Genomic DNA, 26,863 nt, shown 5'->3' on the forward strand with positions numbered 1-26,863 from the left:
ACAAAAAAAAGGTCAGAGAAGATATTTTTTTTGGGTGAGATGACGTGGCATAAGTAGCCTACGTGCAATGTGGGACTCGAGTGGTGACGTGGACAAAATCAAAAGCTTAGATCATGTGCATCAGCGTAGTTTTGTCCCGTCCTTCAGTATAAAAATTTTAAATTTAAATAGAAATGAAACAATTATTAAAGAAACGTTCCTCCAAAGGGGACGTATTTTTCTCCGTCCTTTGTTACAAGTGGCAGCGTCTAAATTTGGTTTCGTAGCGAAGATTCAGACGATGGGTTCCATCGAAGAAGAGCAAAGACCTCTCATCGAAGAAGGTTTAATTTCACAGGTTTGTTCAATTTCTGATCAGTTAGGTTTAGCTAATTTTGATTTCGCATGTTTAGGTTTCTGCTGAATTCCAAAAAAAAAAAAATCTGGGCTTTAGGTTGATCTTATGCTTTTCATTTATGGGTTTATTGAGATAGTTTCTGGGTAATCACTGTTTTATTTGATCCGAGTGTTGTTCTCATGATCGTTTTTATATTTAGGTGATGATTCCAATGTTTTGTGATTTTGTTTTGGAACCAGGAAGCAAAATTGTATGCTGAAGATGGTTCGGTGGACTTTAATGGAACCCACCATTGAAGGAGAAAACATGGAACTGGAAAGCTTGTCCTTTCATTCTTGGTAATGAATGCTGTGAGAGGCTAGCTTACTATGGTATTGTTGGGAATATTATCACTTACCTCACTACTAAGCTACATCAAGGAAACGTTTCCGCTGCTACAAATGTTACTACATGGCAAGGGACTTGTTATCTTACTCCTCTCATTGGAGCTATCTTAGCCGATGCTTACTGGGGAAGATACTTGACTACTACTATAACTACTATAAGACTAATTGTAGCATTTTATAGCTCTGTATGTTGGTTATAGAGCAGCTAATGAAACACAAGACAAGAACTCTGCTATTGCTGGAAGTAGAAAAATCGAGCATACCAATGATAGCAAGTAAAAAACTTTCAATCCGCTTCATTAACTTTTGAGGAACGTATAGCTTTGTTTGGTTTGACAAGGTAACTGGTGTGATGCAGGTATCTTAACAAAGCCATTGTTATCTCAGAAGAAGAGTCTATCGAGTTTTGTATTTGCTAATGTTCTTGCCTTTAGTTTACACTTACGTCTCTGTGTGTCATGATCTTCTCAATTTGGCAACCAAATATGTTGTTTTTCCTTGACGCACTTGTTTGCACCCAGTCAGGCTTCAGTCTGCAACCTGTAAGTGCAGATACCTCTCCTGTACTTATTGCTTTTCTTGTTTTACCATCAGATATTGCATCCTTGCTTTCGAATTCTTGATGATGCTTACGTTGTTGCTGGGTTTTTATGCAGAAACCTTTCTTTTCAAACTTTGGAGCCATTGTCACTTTTTCAGTGCTTGGAACTTTTGTAGCTTCCATGGTTACTGGATTGATTTTGTTCCTGGTTTTTACTAATTGAAGATATGAACCATGGTGGCAGCATTTGTGGTTCTGCAACTTGTTTACAGTCACAGAATGCTGAAAACGTTTTGATATGAATTTGTTTGTTTTGTTTAATCACTTGAGCTGATATTACTCTGATAAGTTTATGTTGCTCAGTGTAGTAGTCTAGAGAAACTATCTAGAATGTTTTGAACTGAAACTGTAAACGGTGATTGATTATATTGTAGAATGAACCTTGACTCGTTTCTTTGCTTCTCCTACTTGCAGGGACTGCAGTTCAAATGGCTCTTTTCTCTGCTCTTGCCGTCAGTTATTCAGGTAACTTAACTAAGCAATAGTCAAGTGTGATTTAGCTTCGTATGGCTGGCGATGACCTTTGATGCTTTCTCTTGTGTCTCATTGTAGTTATATTGCATGCTGGGGGACCAAAATGTGAGGGACACCAATGCCCATACCAAACTTAAGAAACTCTGAAAATAATCTTATTATATTTGAGGGACCAAAATCTGAGGGACACCAATGCCCATGCTCTTAGACTGTGAAGGTTGTTTGGTTAAGTTACCTAAACCGAATCTTTTAACTTACATTTTTTTGACTTTAAATTAGTAAATGTTTTGGATATACATAGAACTATGATTTCCCCCGATTTTCTCAGAATATTCTTACTTCTTAGCGTCGATCATGATTACGGAGATTTGCTTTGTTGTTACACTATTATATATAAATCTAATAAATCTCATACTACAGTAAACCTGGTGGATTGTGAAATGAACTTCCATGGCGTTTATCGCGCTAATGTGAAACGTCAGTTTTACAAGCTTTACTTCAGAGGTTTGGAAAGTGAAACGCCATTCTCGGTTACACGGCTTGAGGTTAAAATTTGCGACCAGGAGAATAATCTGGTGTTCAACACTAATGAACCGCTTCGTCACCATTGCATGACGATTTCCGTAGAGGAGGCTGATGTTAGGGCTTTGATGCGTGGTCTAGAAGAAGCCGCTAAGTTAGGGATCAATCACATCAAAATATATTGTCGTCTCCCTCAGATTTTCAAATACGTAAGATTCACTTTTCTTTTCCTTAATATCTGTATACTTATAATATTAGGAAATGGAATTGATGATGTAACACGTTGATTTGATTTTTAATATAGTTATGGGAAACATCGTATCCCAAGGAGAATGTGATTGTTTTGCTAATGCATGATGTGATGAAAGCTATGAGAAAGCGATTCATGTCTAGCATTCCTGTTGAGATGTTCTTTGATAATTCTAAGATTATCTACAGAACCTTTATGATAAAGAGGTGGACGGAAGAAAAGAAAAGTTTAACGCAAGAGAAGAGAAGTTTCACAGAAGAAAAGAAAAGTTTCACGGTAGAGAATAACAGTTTCACGGAAGAGAGTTTCATGGAAGAGACTTGCGATATCTGTTTCGACGACATTGATACTTATTTCATGTTTCCTGCTTGTGCACAAGGTCATAGATTTTGCTTAACTTGTGTGAAAGCACATATCGAGGTGAAGCTTCGTGATAGAAAGATACCGACATGTCCTCAGTATCGCTGTAACTCTCAGCTATCTATGGATGTATGTGGGGAGATATTGACTGAAAAGCAGAGTTTGATGTGGAAGCTGATGATTAGAGAGGTTTCGATGCCTCATAGTCAGAGAGTTTACTGTCCATACCAAAAATGCTCGTATCTAATGTCCAAAACCGAGCTTTTTTCTTTAATTTATAACCTCTATAAATTAATACTCTATAAATTAATAATCACTATAAATTAATAAATTTTGCTGGTCCCAAGTCGGGCCAGTGTAAAAATTAACAATATTCGATAAGATAATAAGATAATAATTTTTTTGAAATCTCAATGTAAAATATGGTCCCAATAATATCATAAATTAATAATCATGTAAATTTATATATATATATACTGATATAATAGTGTCTGTTTCTCCTAAAACTCATTTCTATAGAACATTTGTAATGTTGTATTTTCAAACTATAATGATATCTCTAAAATATTTTATAACATGTCATACAAATAATTAAATTTTAAAGTTTTAATTTTAAGATATGCATCATTTACAATTTGATAATTAGACAGATTATTAAAATATGAGAATTAATATTATTATTATTCATAAATTTGAATTTATGTATGTCATGTGTATAAGTCAATTTGTTTATAGTATTTGTAATTTATTGTCAATAATGCTTTATAAATATTACAAGTTCAATTCCTAAACCATAAAATTTATAACATCCGAAAGTTTAATATTATTTTGCTATAATTGTTCCAATTCATAATTTAAAAAAAAAACAATTAAAAATATATCTATAAATTAATATCACTATAAATTAATAAAATGTCTTGGTCCCAACATTATTAATTTATAGAGGTTTTACTGTATTTGCTGGGACTGGACGTAGGAGATGCTTCAGTTGTGGTGGCGACTTCTGTATCAACTGCAAAGTTCCGTGGCATAGTCTGCTAAGCTGCAGCTTTTACAAGATGTTGCAAATTGAAAACGATGATGCGGAGCTAAAGTCTCTAGCAAATCATAAACAGTGGCGTCAATGTGATAACTGCCAACACATGGTTGAACGTTCTTCCGGATGCGACCGCATAACTTGCAGGTACGTATACTACCTCTTTGATAGCAACATATTGTCGTTCAGATAACACAATTATATAAAAACATTTAGTGCTTCCTTTGTTACCTTTCAGGTGTGGATATTCTTTTACCTACACCTATGGAGCTAAACCGATCCCCTTAACCGAATTCAATGAGGGTCTTGGTGGTGAGATAGCTGCGCTTATCGTATATTTGATGTTAATTTTTATGGTGGTATCACTGGTTGTGCTGTTTGGCTAGACTCTGGATTGAATAATAATTACAATCTCGGTTTGGTATTATCTTCTTCTTTTTCTTTCTTTTTTGGTTAGTTGCAGTTAGAGGTAATAATAAAGTTCAAATTCTTACCCCTCGAATCCAATCCCAAGAAAATACTAATCTAGTATTGTTGAATGTGACCAAAAAAATACTAATTACTCTAATTTAGTTCATTGACAAGAAAAAATGAACAAAATCTAATATAGTTTATTGACAAAAAAAAAACTCAAGGTTTATAAATGCAAGCACTACTGCGAAGTTGAGTTCGTTGTTTACGAAGATCCTCCAATCGAAAGGGTTTGATTTACGCTTCTCTGCTCAAACTTGACTTGTTTCTTACGGTTTCTTCTTACGGTCATTGATGAAGTCAGCAAGAATCAACATTTTAAATAGATATTTGGTTTGTGTTAGCATTACTGAAAATTTTGATCTGATTTTTGTGTGATTATATCATCTGGAGAATTTGTGTGTGTGTGTGTGTGTGTGTGTGCGTATTTTTGCAGAATCTGATATTAGAATATCCACCAAATGGTAAAACATGTTTTGGATTTCATTCATGTTACTTTATTTACAACTTCTGATTTTGAAATATATGTTTACAATATAATCTTGAGAGAGTTCTTTGGCCTTCAATTTATTATAGCCCAAATGTATAAATACTCCGAAACAGAGTCAAATATAGTTGAAACGCTCCGAAACAGAGTCAAATATAGCAAAGCTCTTTAGTTGCTATTTTTCCTTTTTTGAAAAGAAACCAAGTTAATTTGATTTTTGTGGCTAAATTGTAATTCAACTTCTTCGTAGAACGTTGTAGATTGTACGAAATTCTCTACTTGTTTCCATTTTATTTTCCAAATACAAGTAGTAAAATCATAAAGTTACCAAAAGGAAAAGGAATAATGTAAATCCGACTTGTGTTGTAACTAGGAAAAGGAAAACTAACAAAAGACCCTAAAACTTCATCTATAAATACTATTTAGCATATCACCACAGATCCAACAATCTCATCATTCACAATTCTCTCATTCTCAAAAACCACACAACAAATTTATTAAAGGAAACCTTTTCTGTAGATCATCAATGGCAGTCGCTGGTGATACCTTTTCAATGTCGACCTTGTTCGATGCTTTACCATACCCTAATGGAATCTCCGGTTCCGTTCCTCCTCCGGGGTTCGCCCCACGCGCCTCCGCCACTCACTTGCACGCAGCGATGTTCAACCTAATGACTTGCTGCGACGGTATGTCCTCCTTTAAAGAGATGATCGCAACGTTAGACAAAACAGAGCTTCATAGGATGGCTTCTTCGCTGACGTCAGACTCCGACTACTTCATGGCGATCGTCACAAACAAGCACGGCTCGAGACGCGTGCAGAAGCTCCTCGGCAAATCAGATGACGCTGACGCGCTCTTCTGCGCCGCTATCTTGCGCCGCTTCCTCCACATCACGACCGACAAATACGCATCCTACGTGACGATACGAGCCATGGTCGTTTTTGATGAGGACATGAAGAAGGCAATGTACGAGAAGGTTCTCTACTACGCTCTCGACCTAGCGCGTGACCAACACGGCTGCATCGCCCTCAACGATATCATAACCGATGCCGATGATCCTTACTACAGAGATCAGATACTAGACTTGGTCGCATACAACGCTCTCTGCCTAAGCAACGACGCTTCAGGGAACTTTGTGGTCCAACGTGTGCTTGCATTGAAAGACTTGCGTACCATGCACAACATCGCGGTTAGTCTCTGTGGCCATTGCATTGACCTCTCGTTTAAGAAGTATGGAAGCTACATCGTGGAGAAGCTTCTGGAGGTGGATCATGAGTCGATGGTAGTGGTGGTTGTGGAGCTTTTGGAGTGCGATGGAGACAGGTTGATGAGGCTGGCGAGGAATGAGTATGGGAATTTCGTGGTGTGCAACGCACTGAAATCGACGAAGATGTCTAGGATTGATCTGTTTTGGTGTTTGGTGCAGAAGCTCATGCCTTTTATCCATCTCTTGCGTAGATCTCACGGAAGCAACATTGCAAACATCTTGGAATCGCTTAAGCTTCGTTACTGACTTTAGTATTAGTATCTCGGTGTTTACGTCTGAAGATAGTTACAACACATAAACTGTTCGGGTGTTTAAGGTAGTTACATAATTCTTGTAAGAAATGGTTTTGGAGTTTTGGTGTTTAATTAAGGTTTTCTGATAAGCAAGGTTGAGTTTTTATAACAATTTGAAAAAACGCAAATTAAGTGGCTATTACGTCTCGTCTTGTGAATTGTTAATTCCGAAAGTTTGGGGAAGCTATTTAAGGTAGTTACATAATTCTTGTAAGAAATGGTTTTGGAGTTTTGGTGTTTAATTAAGGTTTTCTGATAAGCAAGGTTGAGTTTTAATAACAATTTGAAAAAACGCAAATTAAATGGCTATTACGTCTCTTCTTGTGAATTGTTAATTCCGAAAGTTTGGGGAAGCTAAAACAAACCAAATTAGGAGATGAAAACTTACGTTAGTTATCTACAAGTAATGACGGTAACGTCGGTAAGTAAACACAAACTTGGGTCATTCGTTGGAGATTCTCACAGGAATATGTACGTGTACTCGGCTGCAAGCTTTATCGGCAATTAGTTACTGATTGTTGCAGGACGGTTTATTGGCTTTTTTTTTGTAAACGAAAACACATAATTACTCTCTGTTTAAATTACCCTTACTTTAAAATATTAATAAAAATATACAGTACTAAAGTACTTTGTATTAAAATCAGCATAATTGAAAAACCGCACGAAAAAGATGGCCAACTTGAAATTGCAGTGTCACATCGTACCAGAAACAATATTCATTTTCTGAATAATAAACTCATATGATCATGGACTTTGTGGACAACTATTGATAATTTAAATATATTATCTGTGATTTGTTTTTATTCAACTTAAATTTAAAGAAGTTTTCATTACTAAAAGAAAATAGTATATCATAGCAACAACCGGGTTTTATAATGATATAATCCTATAACTCAAGTCTGAAGGTAAGAAAACACTGAGTGGAAAAGCTTCCAAACCACAATGGCACAATGCTAGTGAATCTGTGTTCTAGGGAATGTTACTAAATTCTAAATAGACAAATCTTGAACAAAAAGCCTTTAACCGAAGTGTGATAAATTAGGTATGTAGAGGTTTTCCCCAAAAAAATAGAAAAAAGAAGAAGAGAAAATAATATTATACATCCATCAAAAGAAGATAGGACATGAGGCGTCCACGTCTATAGTGTATGTTTAATATATTTATGTTTTTACAAAGAAATGATTGATAGTATTTATTAGAGAAAATGACAACAACAAAAAAGAAAAAAATATAATAACAGTGACATTTTTAAAATTCTAGATAAAGACTAAATTTGTTTTTTTTTTCTCTGGTTTTCTTTTGAAAATTTCGTTTTCTCTGGTTTAATGTACCGTCATACCGTTTTTTCTATTTTTTATAGACGATTTATTTTCTCTTGCAAGTATGGTGACTCCAGTACCACAACCCAGTTTCACATTAACAGTTTTCGTCAAAGGTTGTACTTGGTAAAATGGCAAATCTTTAAAAAAGTAGAATGAAAATGAAAAATGGAAAAAATGAATTCCCTAAATTTCAGGAAGGTAAGAACTAAGAACGGATATGGACCGTCAGATCAGATAGACAGATGAGGAAGATTTTGACCTTAGAGAAAGAGTAGTTGAATGGCTGGGGTTCAATCTCTGTTGTACACGTGGCTCTCTGCTACTCGTTAATATTCATGATCTTCGAGATTTTTCTGACACTCCAATTTTTCGGCAACCGGCTAAAACAAGTCGCAAATTTATCATTTGACCTACCCCATTACATAAACAATTTACAAATGAAAAAAAAAAGAGATTCGTATGGATGGACACAACTAGAAGATATTTTTTAAGCCATTTTTTTTTCTTTTTTGGCCAGTAACCCTGAGTTCGAACTCCGATGAATGCAACATGCCAACATAAAGAATATATCATGATACATTGATCATTTGATGATACGAACTTTCGTCAATGATGTAAGTGAAATTTGCTTTTCTATCATCTTAAACTATTTTCACACTCGTTTTACAATAACCACTACTTTTTAGATGATATAATTTCTGTTTATTTATGCATTTAATTTTTTGCTTATTTTCACTTTTTTTTTTTACGTGTGACACTTACATTAGTTGGAAACTTGTTATCCAACTAATAAAGCCATCATAATATTCTATTTCACTCTTTATAGATTTTTCTCTTCTTTCTTGTGAGTAGGACGTATCTATAAACTATAGGACCCGCCTATAAATGGAAACAAATGCATTGTCTTCAAAGTTATGAATATGTGTCTTCTAAGTGGTTTTTGGTTTTATGTGTCTTCAAAGTTGTAAATAGGTCTTAGATGCATTTTCTCTTTCTTTCTCTCCGATCTTACTTTCTTATTTGTTTCTAGATTAACACGACATATAATTTAACAACGAATTCGTTTAATTCATTCTATGTCTAACAAATTCTGTTTTTTTTTTTTTTTTTTTTTAAATTTACTACTATTTCACTTAAGTTCAGCTTGTTTAAAAATAAAAAGTGAAACCTTTGATGATCTGTTTACGAAATGGTTATACTCCCTCTGTCCTTGATAGTTTGATGTTTTAAGGAATTTTTTTTTGTTCCTAAACGATTGATGTTTACAATTTTTTAATATAAATTTTCCTTTTTTAATTATTTATTTGAGTAAAAAGTGGAAAAGTATGAGAAATAAGAAAGGTGAGAGAGAAGAAAACTTACCTCTTTACCCAATTGAAAGAAAAAGTAAATAATGAATTTATTATATTTCTTATGCCTTAATATGAGTGAAATATACTAAACATCAAACTATGTGAGACAGAGGGAGTAGATAATAAAACACACTTCAAAGTTCAAACTGGTGTAAATTAACTTAAGACTAATTAACACATTCAAAAAAAAAATAATAATAATAATAATTAACACATTCTTAACAACTGCACCGTATTGTTTAATGTCCATAGGCTCTCTAGCATATGCATATCTAGTGTAGTTTATTACTATTTAATAACTTATCCTTGTTCAGTAAAAAAAAATCACCAAAAGCTATACTGTTTTAGACTGCAATGCTTAAAAAGTAATAACAGTAAAATTTCATAATTTTTTAAGGGTTTGTTAGCAAATTAGTACATTTTGGAAACTGGAAACTAATACATTCACTATTTAAAATTGAAAAAATAGGATGTTATGTAATAGAGAGTTTGTGAGATATGGAGAAATGGTGGGGCATAGGTTTGGTGAGAAAATTACAAAAATGAGTATGTGTGTGGGTAATAAATAAAACTTTTTTTCATCCAATCATAATTATTCAAATAATTGTTAATATAATCTATTTTTAGAAAACTTCTTAGACACAAAAAATACATTGAATTTTATTTAATAATTTTTAAATATATTATATAAATTTTTTTATCCGTACACCTTAGTATGTGTACAGATGTCTATACACATTATTATGTGTACAGATGTTTGTACACATTATTAACTTTACAGATGTAATTTGTATAAAAACATTGCAGTACAAGCAGACATTTGAAACCCTAAGAATTAAACAAATTTCATCTGTACACATAATAGTGTGTACAAACATCTGTACATTTAATTAGGTGTACGGATCTAAAATTTGTAATTTGTTTAATTCTTAGGTTTTCAGATGTCTGTATCCCAATGGTTTTGTAAAAATTACATCTGTACACATTATTAATGTATAGATATCTGTACACTTAAAAATGTGTACGAATACAAAATATTTATATAATTTATTTAAAAATTATTAATTTAAATTCATACTAAATTGTAAAGAAAAAACATAGATTTTTTGTATTTAAAAAGTTTTCTAAAAAATAATTATATTAACAATTATTTGAAAAAAAAAAAAAAAAAATGGGAAACAATGGCATATGATGTAATTAAGTAGAATCCTTAATGGCAAAAATAGACGTGGAAATAGCTAAACAGTAGTGAATGTATTTTTTCCCAATTATAAATAGTAAATGTATGTATTTCCTAATTATGTTTGAAAAATATATCATTTTCCCAAATATGTTTTTTTTTTTTACTTTGCTAATAAAAACAAAACAAGTAGCACGTTTTAACTTTTTAAACCGGATACAGGCAGAACCGGTGTCCAATTGCCGAGAAAGAAGGAATAATAATAAAAAAGAGATTAATGTTCCTTTGTTGCCACTAACCCACAGGCTTACGTCCCATCATCATTCCCCGTTTCTCTTTTTTTTTTTTGTTCTTCCTCTTCCTTCGCCGACGATAATCTCTTTCGTCCGGCGAAAGCTGTATATTAGTATTATTTTGTCTCTTCAAGTCCCCCATAGAACAAATTAGCCATGTATGTTTCTTGAATCTAGTTTTTTTTGTCTCCATAGTGATCGAGCTACATCTGTGAGAGAGAGAGAGAGAGAGATTATTATTATTCCCTTCTCCAACAGAATCTGAAAATCTCCCAACTCTTTGTCTCAGATGAAAATGTGATATTTCTTCTAAAATCAATTGACCGATCGTTGACTTTTTCTGAGGTCGGGTTTTAGTTTTTTTTTTTTTTTTTTTTTGTTCATGCTGGATCTCAATCTCGGCTTCGATTCGGATACTGTTAAAGGGGTTTCTTTGAATAATCAGATGGATGAATCGGTGACGTCGAACTCTTCTGTTGTTAATGCTGAGGCATCATCTAGCTGTATCGATGGTGAAGATGAGCTTTGTTCCACTAGAACCGTCAAGTTTCAATTTGAAATACTCAAACGAGGAGGAGGTGAAGAAGAAGATGATGGTGATGATGATGATGATGAGAGAAGTGCCGTGATGATGACTAAGGAGTTTTTTCCTGTTCCTAAAGATGGTATTAGTTTTATGGATTCGAGCGCACAAAGTTCTAGAAACACCGTTGATATATCATTCCAGAGAGGGAATCAAGGCGGAGACTTTATTGGCAGCGGAAGCGGTGGTGGTGGTGGTGGTGATGCTGTACGGGTGATGCAGCCGCCGTCACAGCCGGTTAAGAAAAGCAGGAGAGGTCCTAGGTCTAAGAGTTCGCAGTATAGAGGTGTCACTTTCTACCGGAGGACCGGGAGATGGGAATCGCATATTTGGTAATTTTTTTTTACTTAGATGAGTCTTAACTGGGTTTATCTTTTAGCTCCCAAGTTCTGGGCTTTGTAGATTTTGTATTAAAATTTTAATCAATTTTACTGGTTGCAGGGATTGCGGCAAACAAGTTTATTTAGGTATTGGATTGGATTCTATTGGTTTTACCACTGTGAGCTGTTTTTTTTGATGTTGTGTTCTTAGCTCTCTAATAAAAGCTTTTAACTTTTTGAATTCAATAGGTGGATTTGATACTGCCCATGCTGCTGCTAGGTAATGCCTTTTGAAAGTTATGTTGTTTTATATGACCTAATTGATCACTCAACTGTTTTTTTGGTTATGATACTGTTGTTTCATAGTTCAACATTGGTTCTTGTAGGGCTTATGATCGAGCTGCTGTCAAGTTCAGGGGTCTGGAGGCTGATATCAATTTCGTTATCAGCGATTATGAAGAGGATCTCAAGCAGGTTTTTGATTACGGATATTGAATATATAATGAAGAAGACAAGAATGCTGGTGATTTGTTCTGATCTTGTTTTCGAACTTTACAGATGGCGAATCTTTCTAAAGAGGAAGTTGTGCAAGTACTTCGGCGACAGAGCTCTGGTTTCTCAAGGAATAATTCAAGATATCAAGGAGTTGCTTTGCAAAAGATTGGCGGCTGGGGAGGAGCTCAAATGGAGCAGTTTCATGGAAACATGTAATAAACTTTTCCCTGTATCTAATTTTGGGCTTTTACACATGCAGTGTTCTTTGTGTTATTGTCTAAATGTAGTTGTCAGTCATTGCTAGAAAAAGAGTGAGATCAGATAGAAGCTTTTGGTTATTTTTCGTTGATGTGAAAATGTTTCTGTTAGAACCATTAGGAGGAGAACCCCATTTGTAATTATGGGTTATATCTAGAGATTCTGATGGCTATGAGACTTTTATATCTGTCTTGGGATGTTTGTCATCTGAGTATAAGCTGCAGCTGTTGGTGATTGTAAATTACAGTATGATGAACTCTTTTATCCTAAATTCTTTTAGCTATTAGGATAATTTGCAAGACTAATGGCTTAGATTCTTATGGAATTAGGGGTTGTGATAAGGCAGCCATGCAATGGAATGGAAGGCAAGCTGGTTCCTTAATTGAGCCTCATGCATCACGGATGATTCCCGAGGCAGGTAATGTTATTGATGCTCGGTTCATTGTTTATTAAACTGGTCAATGCTATGCAACTTTTGCTACCATCTTTGATTTCTCTGCTCAATATGTGAAAAGCTACTACGAACTTACTATTTTGTTTTCTGAATTCACTATTCAGCTAATGTTAAGCTTGACCTCAACTTGGGAATCTCTCTTTCACTGGGAGATAGTCCAAAGCAAAAAGATAGAGCCCAGCGGCTTCACCATGTCCCTAACAGTATAGTATGTGGAAGGAACACCAAGGTGCGATTTTCCAAATATGATTTACTTTACTTTCATATGCGTTTGGCTGCAACCATTAATCAAATGTTTCTTTGTCGATCTGTCATTGCAATCTGGAACTCAAAGCTATATTTTCCGGATTAACTTGCTCGAGCCCTCGTGGTTCTTCCTTGATTCATGAATTTCTGACCCTTCCATTTGATTTATATTCACAGATGGAGAACCACATGGCTACAGCGTCATGTGATACGCCTTTCAATTTCTTGAAGAGGGGTTCAGATCACCTTAGTAATCGGCATTCCCTTCCTTCTGCGTTCTTTTCGACCATGGTAAATATAAATACCATAACTCACATCTCTTTATATCCAACTGATTGCTACTGCCATACATTTATAACTTTCACAATCTTCTGTACCTTCTGTCCAGAACTAGTACATCAGGAGAAATAGAAAGACAATTTTAAATATTTTCAAACTTTACTTGACCTGAGTAATTTTTGTGATAAGTGAGTTCAGTTAGATAGATGTTCAGAACCTGGTTACTGTTGTGATGTTTGATCAGTTAAATACTTGAGCTCGACTTAGTGATATCCTTTAAAAACAGTTCTATGTTGTTGCTTGCTATTTCTGTGTTGTAATATCTGCATCATTAAACTGGAAAACGTGAAGATTTCAGTGAATAATCTTCTGTGCTAAAAATTCAGCTCTTGTCTCCAGGAAAGAACGCCAGAGAAAGGTCCAATGTTACGTTCTCATCAAAGCTTTCCAGCCAGGACATGGCAAGGGCATGATCAGTCCAGTGGTGGGACCGCTGTAGCAGCTACAGCACCGCCACTGTTCTCAAATGCAGCATCATCAGGATTCTCACTCTCAGATACACGCCCGCCTTCATCGCCAGCTACACCTCATCCTTCTCAGCCCTTTTTCAATCTGAATCAGCCCGGTCTCTATGTCGTCCACCCATCTGACTACACATCTCAGAACCACCACCACAATCTCATGAACCGCTCACAACCACCACCATAGCTTCCTCCCCCCTCCGTCTAATTAAGGTTAGACTTTCTGAGAAACAACAACGTTCAACTCATCTTTTTGACTCAGCACAGAAGCTGCAGTTTCATCCTCATGTTCATTATGTTACTCTTACTATCCACATGAAAAGAACCCAATTTTGATGGAAGACCCCTAGAGTTTAGAGTTTGACATGATAGTACTAGTATGAACCTTGATGGAAACATGCAAAAAGTATGAGAAATGCTTAGTGAATAGAAGACTAAGGCAGAGTTTCCAAGTTTTGTAGCATTACCCTCCTCCTGTTTGCAGCTTCTTTGTCAATCCCAAACACATATATAGGGCAATAGTTTTCTTACGGTCCTATAAAAACTACTTGTAATAACACTCTTCATACGTGAACGTGCAGGTTCTAGACAACCCTGAAGTTGGAATAACTTGGACCCAACCGTGGAAGGCCAGCCAATACGACGATTTCTCCTAAAATCTATTGTCACTGTGTGGTAATCTTTCTGCTTGTAATTTGTAACATATACTGAGGGCTAATACCAAAACAGAAACCCTATCCCATTTGTAATTTTACTATAATATCTCTAAGATGAATCCATACAATGTAAGTACAATGCATTCTATTTGTATGAAGCTACTGGGAGACTTTTTCACTAGTTGTTGCAGGCAGCCACACAAAACAAGAATAGATAGATTTGTATAGTCAACAACACAAGACATTATATAGATCTGACTGGATTCAGAAAATAGAGAGACTCTTTTACATGAATTTAATAAACCACCGTAGTCTTGGTTTAACTTAAAAACCCACTGAAACAAATAACTAAAGAGATCCATGACGGATCATTCACTAAGAATGTGGATCTTCATTGTTTGAACCAGGTTACTATCACCCGTCTTCATGATCTCGCATATCACCTTATCCGTTGTCTTCACATTATTTCTTCTGATGATACTGCCAAACCCCTTGACAAACACACTGCCATTCGTCTGAATCTTGATCTGCTTCTCCAATGTCCCGAATTTTTTCGCTAGTGGATCAACGATAGTGATACTCTCAGGGAAATGCAAGCCATAGTCTTTTATGACTTGAGCTGGGATGAGCTGCATTATGAAAGAAACATCAAAAAAAAAACAAAGCATAAACTGATTGTTATATTTGTATTAGCGTTCACATAAAAAACTCATAAATGGAAAGCTCTTTTAACATTCAAATCTTTACCAATTGGCTTTGCTTCTTCGGATTCAGTCTCAGAGTAAAAGATGGATTCTCGGGATCATCCAGAAGATGGCGATCATCGCCAGCAGCATCATCACCAAGATTAACATCCTCAACATCATCATCATCATCACCATCCTCACTAACAGCATCATCAACAACATAGTCATCAGACTTATCACCATCATTATCTTCTTCCTCAAGAGCAGCATCACTATCATAATCAGAATCATCCTCATCATCATCATCATCATCATCATCATCATCCTCTTCATCCTCTTCATCAGGAGCTAAAACGTCATCAGTAGCTCGAGTTTCTTCTTCACTCTCAGATTCAACTTTGACTTCCTGGCTTTGCTCTGAACAACTTCTTACCCTTTTACACATGGTCTCACGCTCGTAGATACAGAAGTTGAAGTGCCGAAAGCCGTCAAACTCAAACTCCAAGAAGTCTCCACCCTTGAGATATTCATCTTTAGCAATTCTCTTCCACCCATTAACCAAAACAAAGCTCTCAACATCACCACTACATTTCCTAAACGCCAATTCCCAAGAGCTCCCAGAAATGCTTCTAACCGTTACAGTTTTAGGAAAAGGCTTTGGTACAAAGCTGGTGAAAGAAATGGGTATTTTCTGCAAACATATGTGAAAGTCTCAACCAAAATAGAAATCTACATTTGAACATCTCAGAAACCAAAACCAAAAAAAAAGACAAAAACAGAGTGAAGAGAAGAGTGTTTTTTCTTACGAGATCATCGCCGGATTCATCAGGTAAGTACACTTTGAAGAACTTTGGAAGACAATCATCCGAAGAGTTTCCTATTATAAAGCAAAAAAAAATGAGAACAGAGGATATACATTGTGTAATTGTAGAATCAAGAACAAAAAAAAAAAGTCCAAAGCAGAAACCTTTGTTCATCTTCACTTCTTTGTGCTACTTGTCTCGCTCCCTGGATCTTATATTTTGATTTAGATATTTTTCCTTTTGTAGCAAAAATGGAGACTTGAACGCTTGTTGCTTCAAATGGAAAATGTAAAACTCCAAGGACTGGTACAAACTACTTTTACTTCGATGTAGAGCTGCGATTTGAAAATCCTAGTTCCTGATGGAATAGGAAGGTGAGTAAAGTTGTTTCAAACCCCCAGTTTTCTCAGATCGCAATGTTTCTTGAGTGGCTTTTAGACTTTTGTAGCAAAAACTTGGAAAACAGAGGTTTTCTCTCTGTTTCTACTTCTTGCTTCAAATGGAAAAACCACTATCCGAACGACGTCGTTTGTTGAAAGAAGATTCGTTAGAGAACAAAAGCATTCGCTAAGGCCCACGAAAACAAATGGGCTTAAATTTTGATCCATTCTAGATAGAGTTTTAATATGACAGTATTGTCCTGTGTCACAGAGTGACAGAGACGAGTCGCGATGGGGTATAATAGTAACTTCAGTTGTTTAGTCCGGCCAGATCAAGATTTTGATGGAAAACTCCCAGAGTTTGTGGTAGTATTTGCCTCATATTTCAGCACGACCTCATGATTTTTAATGGATAAACTTGTAAGCAGAAGAAGAAATGTTTAGTGAATAGAAGACGGCTGAGGTTTGTAGCATTATTCTCCTCGTGTCTTCTGCTTCTCTGTCGACCCTTTTCTTAAAGATCATATAACACTAGGAGTTAATAACATTCTCTTTACATGAACTTGCAGGTCCCTAAACAGCCCTGTAGTTGGACATAACTTGGACCCTTATTGTTGAAGTCCAATATGATGATCTATTGCGACATATTGCTAGTGTTTGGTTCTCTTTTCTTATTTTGATTTGTAAGTTTGTAACCAGAAGTTGTGCCAACAACAAGATACAAATCCAAACCCATTGTCACTATACTTTAATGTCATTTGATTTACTCCACCGAACAATGTAAGTGCTATTTGTATGAAAAGACTGTTTCGGACCCTAGTTGTTGCAGACAGCAAGACAACATGATATGCTTTAAAGACATTGTTGCAGGAGAAAACAGAGAGATTTGATGAGATTCAGGAACCTCTTTATAGGAAAGTATCTTATTTTAACTTTAAAACATCTCTAACGACCAAATCCTTAGTTATAAACCAAATCCATAGATAGCGATTTAGCATTGCTAACACAATAAAACCAACTCACAGCTATGACACATAAGACGCATAAAAGCTTAGTGAAGAAATCATCCGCTGATAATGTTGACCTTGATGGTGTGAACCAGATTAGTCCCAGTCTTCTTAACCTCGCATATCATTTTATCAGTCGTCCTCATTTTGTTCCTTCTGAAAACACTTCCAAATCCCTTGACAAAGACGCAGCCATTCACCTGAATCTTGATTTCTTTCTCCAATGATCCCAATTTGTCCACGACTGTTATACGCTCCGGGAAGGTTAAATCATAGTCCTTTATGACATGAGCCGGTATGTGCTGCATCAAGAAAGAAACATCATATAACATAGCGAAATTATCCGTATAATTGATGCATTCACATAAAACAACCCTAAAGATGTTTAAATGGAAGTGTTGAAATATCTTTAACATTCAGTTTTTTTGCTTACCAGCTGGCTTTGCCTCTTTGGATTGAGTGTCACAGTAAACTGGGGGTTCTTACCATCATTCTCATCCTCATGCTCACCATCCTCATCCTCAGCAGTATCATCATCAGAATCCTCAACAGCAGCATCATGATAATCAGGATCTTCAGAATCATCATCATCATGTAGAACGGTAACATCATTGCTAGCCCAAGTTTCTTCTTCACCATCAGAATCCATGTTGATCTCCTCGTTCTGATCTGAACTTCTCTTAATCCTTTTACACTCTGTCTCATGCTCATAGATACAAAAATGGAAACAACGAGAGCCATCAAACTCAAATGCCAAGAGATCTCCGTCTTTCAGATCTTCGTCCTTAACAATCTTCTTCCAACCGTTTAACCATAACAAATCTCTCAGCCTCATAGTCACCACCACGTTTCCTCAACACCATATTCCAAATATTCCCACTAACACTTCTAACAGTTACAGTTTTAGGCAAAGATTTTTGTAAATATCTGTTGAAAGAAATGGGTAGTACCTGAAAAGTTTCTGCAAGTTTCAAGCAACCAGAATACGTAAAAAAGCAAAAACAGTTAAGAGAAGTGTGTTTTATTACCAGATCATCTCCGGATTCACCAGGAAGGTAAGCTTTAAAGAACTTGGAAGTAGAACCATCCGAATAAGTTCCTGTTCCAAAAGAATAAAAGTAAGAACATCAATGTCTAGAAGAACAGATTACGATGGAAGAATCAGGAACAGAGGAGGTGATAAAACCTTGGTTCATTGTCGTCAGTTTCTTGTTGTTCTTAGACACTCTCTCTCTCTCTGAAACCCTAATTTTTTTAGTAGGAAATAAAAAGGTGAACAAAGTTTCTCCAGATCTTAGTTTTTTCAGATGTGATTGATCTAAAAGGTTTTGGCCATTTGTAGCTAAAACTTGCAAAAACAGAGTGTTCTCTCTGTTTCGATGCTTAGTGCTTCAAATGGAAAACAGACCATTAATAGTAGTACTCTTCTTATTCAAAAATAATTCGTTAAGAGAACTAAAGTATCGCTAAGGCCCACTAATACAAGAAATGGGCCTAAAGTTCGGGTCAATCTATATTGCTTAAATGGCGATATAAGCCTAGATTGGCAAAGCGTTTGTAGGAGCGTTATGTGGGAAACGGTATGAGTCAACGCCAATCAAGATTTTTTTTTACTCCTTTCACATCTGTAAGAAAAACTGGTAACTGCTCTAAAAACTTAAGGGTTATCACGCTGGATATGGGAGAGTTTGGACTATTATTTTTAAACAATTATCACTTAAATATATTAATTTTGAAACCAAAATATTCTGGTAAAAAAATATTTAACTTGAGTCCAAATAAGAAACAATATATTGGAATATGCTTTCAATATTTCCTAATTCAAATTTAAAATTAATATTTTCAAAATATATATTTAATTTTAATTTATAAAATTGCTAATTTTTCGTTATTTGTTTTTTTGCTTTCGTAGATATTTTTCATAATTTTATTTTTTAATAAAATTAGTTCTAAATAAATTTGTTTCAAAACAAAGAATTTTTATTTATAAAAAAAATAAATATATATTTTAGGTCTTACTCCCAGCCCCCGCTCACAGCTCCCTCCTCCCCGCCCCTGCTTCAGTTGCTTACCATTGTTGCTCCCCTCTCCGCTTTGCCAATCTAGCCTATAGTCGTAAGCTAAGAGCCACAAACAATAATCGAGAAGGGTTTGTAAAAGCTTTTGTCCAATCTTCCTTGGTGAGTTTGTAACAACATATGAATTCAACCCATTATTTTACTAATGTCTTTGAGATTTAATTCAACCTTGCACTGGTACAAAGGACGACATTTTCTGAACAACGTACTTGATATTGACACTTCATGTTGCAGGCGCACAAACAAAATCTAGAAGTATAGATTTGTATAAACAACATCAACATAAGTACTCTACTCATATAAATGCATATAGCTTTATCAAGAGATCATCCTCTTATAACATGGACCTTGATTTCGCGAACCAAACCATCCATCTCCTTTTCGAACTCACAAACCACTTTATCAGTAAACTTCACTTTGTTCATTTTGATTATACTACCGAATCTCCTGATTGTCTGACCCCTCAACTTTCCTCTTCAATTTACCAAACTTTTTCTCGAGTGGACCAATCAGATTTTTGTTCTTGTTCTTGTACTTTTTTGAGTTTACAAAACTCAGCCGTGCTCTTGTACTTTTTGAGTCTGCATTAACTAACCGGTCACTAAGCTTTTCTCATTTGTTCTTCTTGTACTTTTGGAACAGTTGTTGGGTCTTTTTTTTATTTCTATTCCGTATAAACATATAAATATTTTTGTATGTGTTTTGTTCTTTCGACACTCTGAACGACGCTATAAATTTCATATACAGAAGAAAACTCATTATGACACCAACAACATTGACAAGAACAACAAGAAAGATCCTCTTCACTATGATTTGTATCCAAAATGGAACATGAAAAATTAGATAAAAACCGTGAACACATGACTCAAGCCAAATAACACGTCATGTCAAGTGAAAGTTGAGATTGAACTGGACTTACAGTTGAAGGAACCTTTACAACTGGTTTTGCAGAAGAAATGTCACTGCAATAAGCATCCAGTGGTGGAGGTAGTATGCTCCATGAACGGTGCTGCAGAATATTTGTTTCTCCAGTGATTTGTTGAACTCTACTCCTTCAAAATTACTATAAGACTTAACTAATCATCCAAAAATACTAAACCAACCATCATATTTTACATATACTACGTACGAAGTAAAACGGATCCAGGAAACAGAACAATCATGAATGCCAGAGGGAATATAAAATATTAGATGGTCAAATTTTAACTTGTATAAGTTGATATGAATTCATATTTGTGAAGCTATCCTCTTGAGAACCAACCTCATGCAAATAGAGACAATCAGGATTGACGCATGCCTGTAATAAAAACATGCAATTCATAACTCCAAACACAAAAATTTCAACATTTATCTGAAAAGAGGTAACGAAAAGAACAACTCAGTTTTAAGACTGTTCTCCCTACTATAATACTCAGTTTCAAGACTAAGCAGTATACCTGAAGGTAGATGAAATACCTGATAGCCGCATTTGCAAGGCTTCAACTGTTGATCAGTCAGGTCCATCTCTTCAGCACACAGTGGGCAGGTCTTCTCTCCATGGTCACTCATGTTGGTCTATAATAGAAATTGAGATACATTGATCAACGAAGTTAAGTACACCCACAAAACGTTTCTATAGATTCATAAGCAATCATATACAAGTCAAAGCCAAACTATGCTGAAACCACAATCTCTACCATAGGCCAAATTGACTAAAGTTTGATATTTCCTGCCACTAAAATTTCTGACAAGTATAGCATGTGTAATTCTACATATAGGTTGTTCGTTGCTTTCATAGAGATATAAACAACAGAACAAAAAAAAAACTTTTTTGCTACAGTATTTATTTATCAAGGGTGAAAAGAATGCAAGAGACGGTTAATGAGATGGTCTGAACTCCTCCTCAAGAAATTGAAAGGCGTATCACATGTTGTTGCGGCCATGTGGTTCTCCATCTGTGTGACTTACTGTCCTCTAATATAAGTAAAAAAGAAACCTCTAAAGACCACCACATCAAACCGTGTATCCTTATCATATGTCACCACATAACTAATATGTTCTTAGAAGCCACATCATTGGTGTATTTCCCTCTGACATGGCTTATATGACCTTGTATTAAAAAAAGGGAGAAGAAAATGTTACTGTTTGTATATATATGATAAGAGTGTAGGAGAATATAGAAGAGGGGATGCGAGATTTGGTAGTCCAAAACCTACACCTTGAGCTTGAAGTCTCTGCCCTTGATCAAATGTGGATTTGAAGATGTATCCAACTTGGAGTTCCTTTTTCTCAACTATTAGATCAAAATATGTTTTTGTTTTCTTGATATATTAATCTAATCTGGCACGTCTCCTTCTCCAATACAACTTCAAACAAATTTTCCTTTTTGTTAAAATCGTACGCAGCTTCCTGAAATATGTAGAGGAAGGTCTCAGAGGCCAGCTGCAATTAAGATAATGTTAGGGATCAATGGCAGAACCAAAATCAAACTGTAGGGAGGTCAAAATAATGTTTTTCTTTCTAAAAGGATGAAAATGCAAAATTTAGGAGTACAAAATGAAAATTTTCTTTTTTTATGGGGTAAAATACAAACTTTTGGAAGATCAAAATGAAAATTTAGTTCTAAATGTGGTCTAAATACAAAATTTGTAGGGTCAAATGAAAATTCTAAATTTTATAAGGTCAAAATATAAAATTTAGAGGGGGAATTTTACTATTTCTAACTAAAAACATTAAGAAAAAAAATTAATGGGGTCAGCTGACCCCCCTTCCCCCCTCCTCTCTTACTACTACATCCGCCCTTTTTAGGGATTGTCTGTGTGGATCCACATAGACGTTTTTCAAAACGCATCTGAGAAATTTTTGGAAGAAATGTTTGAGGCCTTAAGAACATAAAACTGGTGATGTTTGGGTAGTGAAGAGGAGGATTTAAGTATGAGAAATTTGTTTTTGGGGAGGGTGGATGATTTAAGGGTCGTAACAAAGACGTGAGGAGGAGAAGTTGTTGTTGAAAGTGAAAATGATGGGATCAGAGGAGAGGAGGAGAAGAGAGAAGAAACCATTGGAGAAGAAGATGAAACAACACAGCCATGAATCTAAGAGATTCATATAGAGAAAATTTGAATCTCTTAGCATTAAAGAAGATAAAACGTGAGGGTTGAATCAATCCGCAAGTTTTCCGCACGTTTTCCGCAAAATTTCCGCAAGTTTTCCTCAAGTTTTTTATTTTTGTGTATATGTTGCTCCTACCATAGCGGCTGTCCGATGACGCCATGAGTTACATAAGGACAAGAGGACTGAGGAGAGAAGAGAAGACAAAAGGAAAGACAAGACATAAGAAGGTTTTGGGTCTGACTCAAATTGTGAATAATAAGAATAATAACTCTTAATATTGTTCTCCCATTATTAGTAACTATTGATAAGAAGAATTTATGTTTGATTTTTGTACGTCCACGAAATCTTATTTTACTTTACACGCACATCTTTTTTCTTCACCAAAAAAAACTTATATTACTCCAAATTAAATTTACAACTACGATGTAATAGACCCACTACTACCTTCCTTATAGTATAATGATCAAATTCATATATCATCATATCATTAATTATTATTATTATTATTTGTTGTGATTGAGTCAGGTCCATTTTTTTTTTTTTCGTCAAACCGGTGCATTTGGAACAAAATTTTCCCATTAAAAAGAAAAACGTTTTTTCTTTTTAATTTAAAAAAAAAACTAAAGAACACCCATATACAGCCTGTAGATTGTTAGTAAATAATCACATCTCTTATATGACCAAAATAATGTATTACTATTTTTCTCTCTTAAATTGATTTCTCTTACAAAATATGTTTACCTTTTTCATAAATATTCTTATATTCAACTTGTATTAACAATCTACAATCCAAACTTCAATTGAGATAATGAGTGGGGAGACCAAAACACTTAAAAAATTTACAAAGCTATACGTCACAAAATTATTTAAACTTGCACATTTTGATGATATCGACGATAGTTAATCATGTAAAATATGTTTGTTTAGACCAATTCTAATGGGACTCCAAAACATTATTTTAGTGTAGTTTTATCACTAAAATCTCTTCAATGGAACTCTAAAATTCACACTACTATAGTGTGATACCATACTACTATTCACAACTCTAAACTATTTACTTATTTTATTAATGAAACAAACAAATATAAAAAATAATAAAATGAATAGATATAAAATGATGAAATGAATAGATATAATAATATATTATATGTTTTGAAATAGTTTTATTGATTATGAAATGAATAGATATAATAATATATTACATGTTTTGAAATAGTTTAAGTGTGATACTTGGTGTTCTGATTAGAGAAAAACTAAAATTTAGTGTTAATACTACATTAAAATAGAATAGTGTTTAGCATAGGAGATGCATGTGTTAGACTGTGATTCTTCAGTAATAACTTTAAGGCAGTTTTTCAGGATCTCAATATAATTTATTATTATTATTATTATTAATTTTAGAATATTCTTTGTTTGTGTCTTTTAATAATCTAGATATCCTTTCGCTATAATCACTAGAATCAATTATGAAAAAGCCATTTTTTTTTTGGTATTTGTAGATTTTGTCATTTTGGCTAAAATCTCATAGATTTGCCATTTTTTCAAGATTGTAAAACATAATTTTTACACATTAGAATATTTGAAGAAAATGACATATTTTTAAAATAATAGGAGTGAGAAGTGGCAAAATCCATAATAATCCTATATTCATATTTCACTACGACAATAATGCAATAATGTTTTTTTGTAAACAATAATACAGTAATGTTGGCATCATCAGCAGGACTTCGACATAAATATTGGACTTTTGTTTCCATGCATGTTTAATTGTTGTTTCAACCTAACAACTTTGGATTGATTTGTGTTGCTCATCTCTCTTCCACATTTATTTTTATTTTCTTAGAAAATATTAGTGTATCCATTAAAAATGACTTACTCAAAACCATGAGAACTAGAGACATCTAGAGCGACTTCCAAATTTGACGAAAATGATAATTCCTAAGTTAAAGTGATCATTATAAAAACAGTGTTTATATATACTAACCAAAATGTACTATACAAAGAACTAAACCAGAAGATAAAACTAAAGTAAACCAGCACTCATAATCTCTTACACTGTATATATGCAATGGAGATAGCATGTAGTTGCAAAACGTATGGAAAATATAAAAAGATAGCAAAAAGCCCTTATGGACACCATTGTATCTTCCTTTACTCCTTCATTGGCTTGATGAATGTATAAATGTGTGTGTGTGTGTGTATAGACAGAAAAAGGGTAAACTTGTGTTTCTAAAGAGCGACAAAAAGTCCAAGACGAAGAAAAGAGCTCAAGGTCAAAGCTAGTATTCCAATAACCTTTACTATCTTTTTTTTTTTTCTTTTAAAAACTTTCATGAACTAAATCAAGATGGAAAATGCGTTTAACCGTTTTGATTGTTGGTTTGGTTGTGCTTGGGGATTGTCTAAATAGAGACAAAAATAACAAGTGCCAAGTCCAATGTTGTTCAAAGCCCTTGGTTTTTGGAATTCTTCTTGTATTGTGTTTTGAATAATATACATTTTCATTAATTTTCCATTTGATAATAATATAATATACTTTTTTTTTTATTTTGATAATTGGTGTCGAAATCTTCTCTTAATAATAAATAAAGATTGATTTTTATGATTGATGATAAAATATGATATATAGAACATTTTTTTTTTTCTTTTGACATAACATATTTTATGAGTTTAAATTACGTGCATTTTAAAATGCTTCCTCCGTTTTTCTGATATAAAATGTTGCGTGGGGAAAAAAAACATACGACAATATATCACATATTTTGGTTTTTAGTAATTTACACATGCATACACAATCGTAGTTTATTCATGAAAAATAAAATAAAAAGGGCAAAAGGCTGTTCCTAAACCGTAGAAAGTTGTATTATAATAACGTGATTAGTCAAAGTGTTGACGTAGTTTTTCAACTACAAGCAGACCAGATTGATTTTTGTACTACCAAACCGAAGATATTAGAGATATTTTGGCCTAGATTGTTAATCCTACAAATCAAATGTAAACAGAAGATGTTTTAAAGGATTATTACTGATAGAAATAGTTGGATCGTGAAGCGGTATAATAGCATTGGAGTGGACAAAACAGATTGATGAACTCAAGGAAATGTAAGCCATTGGTAGTTATGACCTTAGTTGGTATTCGCTGCATTACAAAGAAAGCAACATAAAAGAGAATTGGTACATGATTTAAATTGATGGATAATGGAGATGCAAAAACCACATGAGATTTTACATTTCTTACCAGATTTTCACTTTGCATCCTTCTTCTTCACTGTAAAGAAAGGGTTCATGTAATTATCCAGATATTGTCTGTTATCTTCTCTAAAAGAACCTATCAAAATTTATACGCAAGAATATTAAAAGACAAGTGATGCTCAGTTCACTTCACAAGACAAAAAGTTCCTATCATACCTTTCTCTTTTCTCTCTGTTTTAACTCCTCTTCTTTTTTTCATTCTCATCATCATCATCATCATCATCATCAATAACTATGATATCTATGATACTTTCAGTAGATTTATCTTCGTCACCATAGTATTGATCACCATTTACACCATCATCATCATCATCATTGTCAAGAACTGTAATATCATCACTATGTTTTTCATCTTCACCATCAAACGATACATCTTCGATCTCTTTGATTTGCACTGAACTTCTAAGCATTTTACACGTTTCACGGCCGTAGACACAGAAATTGAAACACCAAGAGCCATCAAAATCAAACTCCAAGAACTCTCCACCCTTCAAACCTACCTCCTTTACAATCTTCTTCCACCCATTAACCATAACAAATCTCTCAATATCACCACAACACTTCCTAAACGCCATTTTCCATATGTTTCCATAAATGCTTCTAACCATTACACTTTTAGGCAGCGACTTTGGTAAAAAGCTGTTGAAAGAGATGGGTAATTCCTGACAAAGGATCTAAAAGTTTCAATAAAACTAGGAATCTACAAATAAAACGTATATAAGACAAACCAAAAACAGAGTGAACAGAAGTGTGTCTTTACCAAATCATCTCCAGATTCATCAGGTAAATACACTTTGAAGAACTTTGGAAGACGACCATCCACACAATTGCCTGTTCCATAGAAAGAAACCAGTCAGAACATATGATACATTGTGTAATTCACTAATTTGTATAGAATCAAGATCAAAAGGAGAGACCTTTATTCATCGTCCTCATCTCTTTGTCTCTGAAACCCTAACTCTTTAATGGAACTGAAGGTGAAAATGAGTTCATCAACATAGAGAAACAGAGATTTGCTTTAGAGATTTTACCCTTTGTAGCCAAAACAGAGAGACTGTCCTGTCCTGAACGCTTATTGCCTCAAATGGTAAAAAAAAAAAAAAAAAAAAAAAAAAAAAAAGC

The 26,863-nt window shown here is 34.4% G+C and overlaps 3 protein-coding genes, 1 long non-coding RNA gene and 3 pseudogenes across 8 annotated transcripts; 4 read left to right on the plus strand and 3 right to left on the minus strand.

The window, feature by feature from the left end:
• The first annotated feature begins 226 nt into the window (after positions 1-226).
• Positions 227-3,301, plus strand: LOC147935547 (E3 ubiquitin-protein ligase RSL1-like). Its single transcript, XM_087476358.1, has 7 exons — positions 227-323; positions 537-998; positions 1,082-1,265; positions 1,380-1,789; positions 1,877-2,015; positions 2,219-2,529; positions 2,625-3,301. The coding sequence occupies exons 5-7, from the start codon at positions 1,991-1,993 to the stop codon at positions 3,255-3,257; spliced, it is 969 nt and encodes a 322-aa protein (XP_087332484.1). The 5' UTR covers positions 227-323; positions 537-998; positions 1,082-1,265; positions 1,380-1,789; positions 1,877-1,990; the 3' UTR covers positions 3,258-3,301.
• Positions 3,302-5,327: 2,026 nt separating this feature from the next.
• Positions 5,328-6,522, plus strand: LOC104729010 (pumilio homolog 18 pseudogene; annotated as a pseudogene).
• A 4,095-nt stretch (positions 6,523-10,617) lies between these two features.
• On the plus strand, positions 10,618-14,624 carry LOC104726607 (AP2-like ethylene-responsive transcription factor TOE2). Of its 3 annotated transcripts, XM_087475602.1 has the most exons (11): positions 10,626-10,976; positions 11,077-11,546; positions 11,656-11,681; positions 11,784-11,814; positions 11,921-12,008; positions 12,093-12,241; positions 12,617-12,705; positions 12,846-12,970; positions 13,165-13,278; positions 13,666-14,000; positions 14,369-14,624. In XM_087475602.1, the coding sequence occupies exons 2-10, from the start codon at positions 11,077-11,079 to the stop codon at positions 13,972-13,974; spliced, it is 1,401 nt and encodes a 466-aa protein (XP_087331728.1). In that variant the 5' UTR covers positions 10,626-10,976; the 3' UTR covers positions 13,975-14,000; positions 14,369-14,624. The 3 variants fall into 3 exon arrangements, 2 of the variants coding, with proteins under 2 accessions (XP_010443802.2, XP_087331728.1); XM_010445500.2 differs by having other exon boundaries at positions 10,618-11,546; XR_015572608.1 differs by having other exon boundaries at positions 10,626-11,546; positions 12,617-12,701.
• A 44-nt stretch (positions 14,625-14,668) lies between these two features.
• LOC104726608 (B3 domain-containing protein At5g60130-like) lies at positions 14,669-16,481 on the minus strand. The gene is made up of 4 exons (XM_010445502.3): positions 16,097-16,481; positions 15,936-16,006; positions 15,191-15,820; positions 14,669-15,072 (listed from the first exon to the last, which is right to left on the minus strand). Exons 1-4 carry the CDS (start codon positions 16,104-16,106, stop codon positions 14,812-14,814), a joined length of 972 nt encoding a protein of 323 aa, XP_010443804.2. The 5' UTR covers positions 16,107-16,481; the 3' UTR covers positions 14,669-14,811.
• A 175-nt stretch (positions 16,482-16,656) lies between these two features.
• Positions 16,657-17,128, plus strand: LOC104726609 (uncharacterized). The gene is made up of 2 exons (XR_758076.2): positions 16,657-16,775; positions 16,882-17,128. It is a non-coding gene; the product is annotated as an uncharacterized LOC104726609 (long non-coding RNA).
• A 91-nt stretch (positions 17,129-17,219) lies between these two features.
• On the minus strand, positions 17,220-18,624 carry LOC104726610 (B3 domain-containing protein At5g60130-like; annotated as a pseudogene). Its single transcript, XR_015571000.1, has 4 exons — positions 18,506-18,624; positions 18,348-18,418; positions 17,753-18,269; positions 17,220-17,621 (listed from the first exon to the last, which is right to left on the minus strand). The product of XR_015571000.1 is annotated as a B3 domain-containing protein At5g60130-like (transcript).
• A 1,099-nt stretch (positions 18,625-19,723) lies between these two features.
• On the minus strand, positions 19,724-26,830 carry LOC104726611 (B3 domain-containing protein At5g60142-like; annotated as a pseudogene). The gene is made up of 6 exons (XR_015571496.1): positions 26,659-26,830; positions 26,502-26,572; positions 25,898-26,403; positions 25,738-25,817; positions 25,578-25,640; positions 19,724-19,916 (listed from the first exon to the last, which is right to left on the minus strand). The product of XR_015571496.1 is annotated as a B3 domain-containing protein At5g60142-like (transcript).
• Positions 26,831-26,863: the final 33 nt, after the last annotated feature.

The sequence above is a fragment of the Camelina sativa genome, chromosome 11 (assembly GCF_030686135.1).
Source record: "Camelina sativa cultivar CO46 ecotype springtype chromosome 11, ASM3068613v1".
In the NCBI taxonomy this organism is placed as follows: Eukaryota; Viridiplantae; Streptophyta; class Magnoliopsida; order Brassicales; family Brassicaceae; genus Camelina; species Camelina sativa.

Coding starts and splice junctions, on each gene's coding strand:
- LOC147935547 (XM_087476358.1), top strand. CDS start 1,991: ATGCCCATGCTCTTAGACTGTGAAG. Junction 2,016..2,218: donor CATGCTCTTAGACTGTGAAG/GTTGTTTGGTTA, acceptor CTCATACTACAG/TAAACCTGGTGGATTGTGAA. Junction 2,530..2,624: donor TCCCTCAGATTTTCAAATAC/GTAAGATTCACT, acceptor TTTTTAATATAG/TTATGGGAAACATCGTATCC.
- LOC104726607 (XM_010445500.2), top strand. CDS start 11,014: ATGCTGGATCTCAATCTCGGCTTCGATTCGGATACTGTTAAAGGGGTT. Junction 12,009..12,092: donor ATGAAGAGGATCTCAAGCAG/GTTTTTGATTAC, acceptor CGAACTTTACAG/ATGGCGAATCTTTCTAAAGA. Junction 13,279..13,665: donor CTGCGTTCTTTTCGACCATG/GTAAATATAAAT, acceptor TCTTGTCTCCAG/GAAAGAACGCCAGAGAAAGG.
- LOC104726608 (XM_010445502.3), bottom strand. Junction 15,821..15,935: donor ATGAATCCGGCGATGATCTC/GTAAGAAAAAAC, acceptor ATATGTTTGCAG/AAAATACCCATTTCTTTCAC. Junction 15,073..15,190: donor CGAAGAAGCAAAGCCAATTG/GTAAAGATTTGA, acceptor TTCATAATGCAG/CTCATCCCAGCTCAAGTCAT.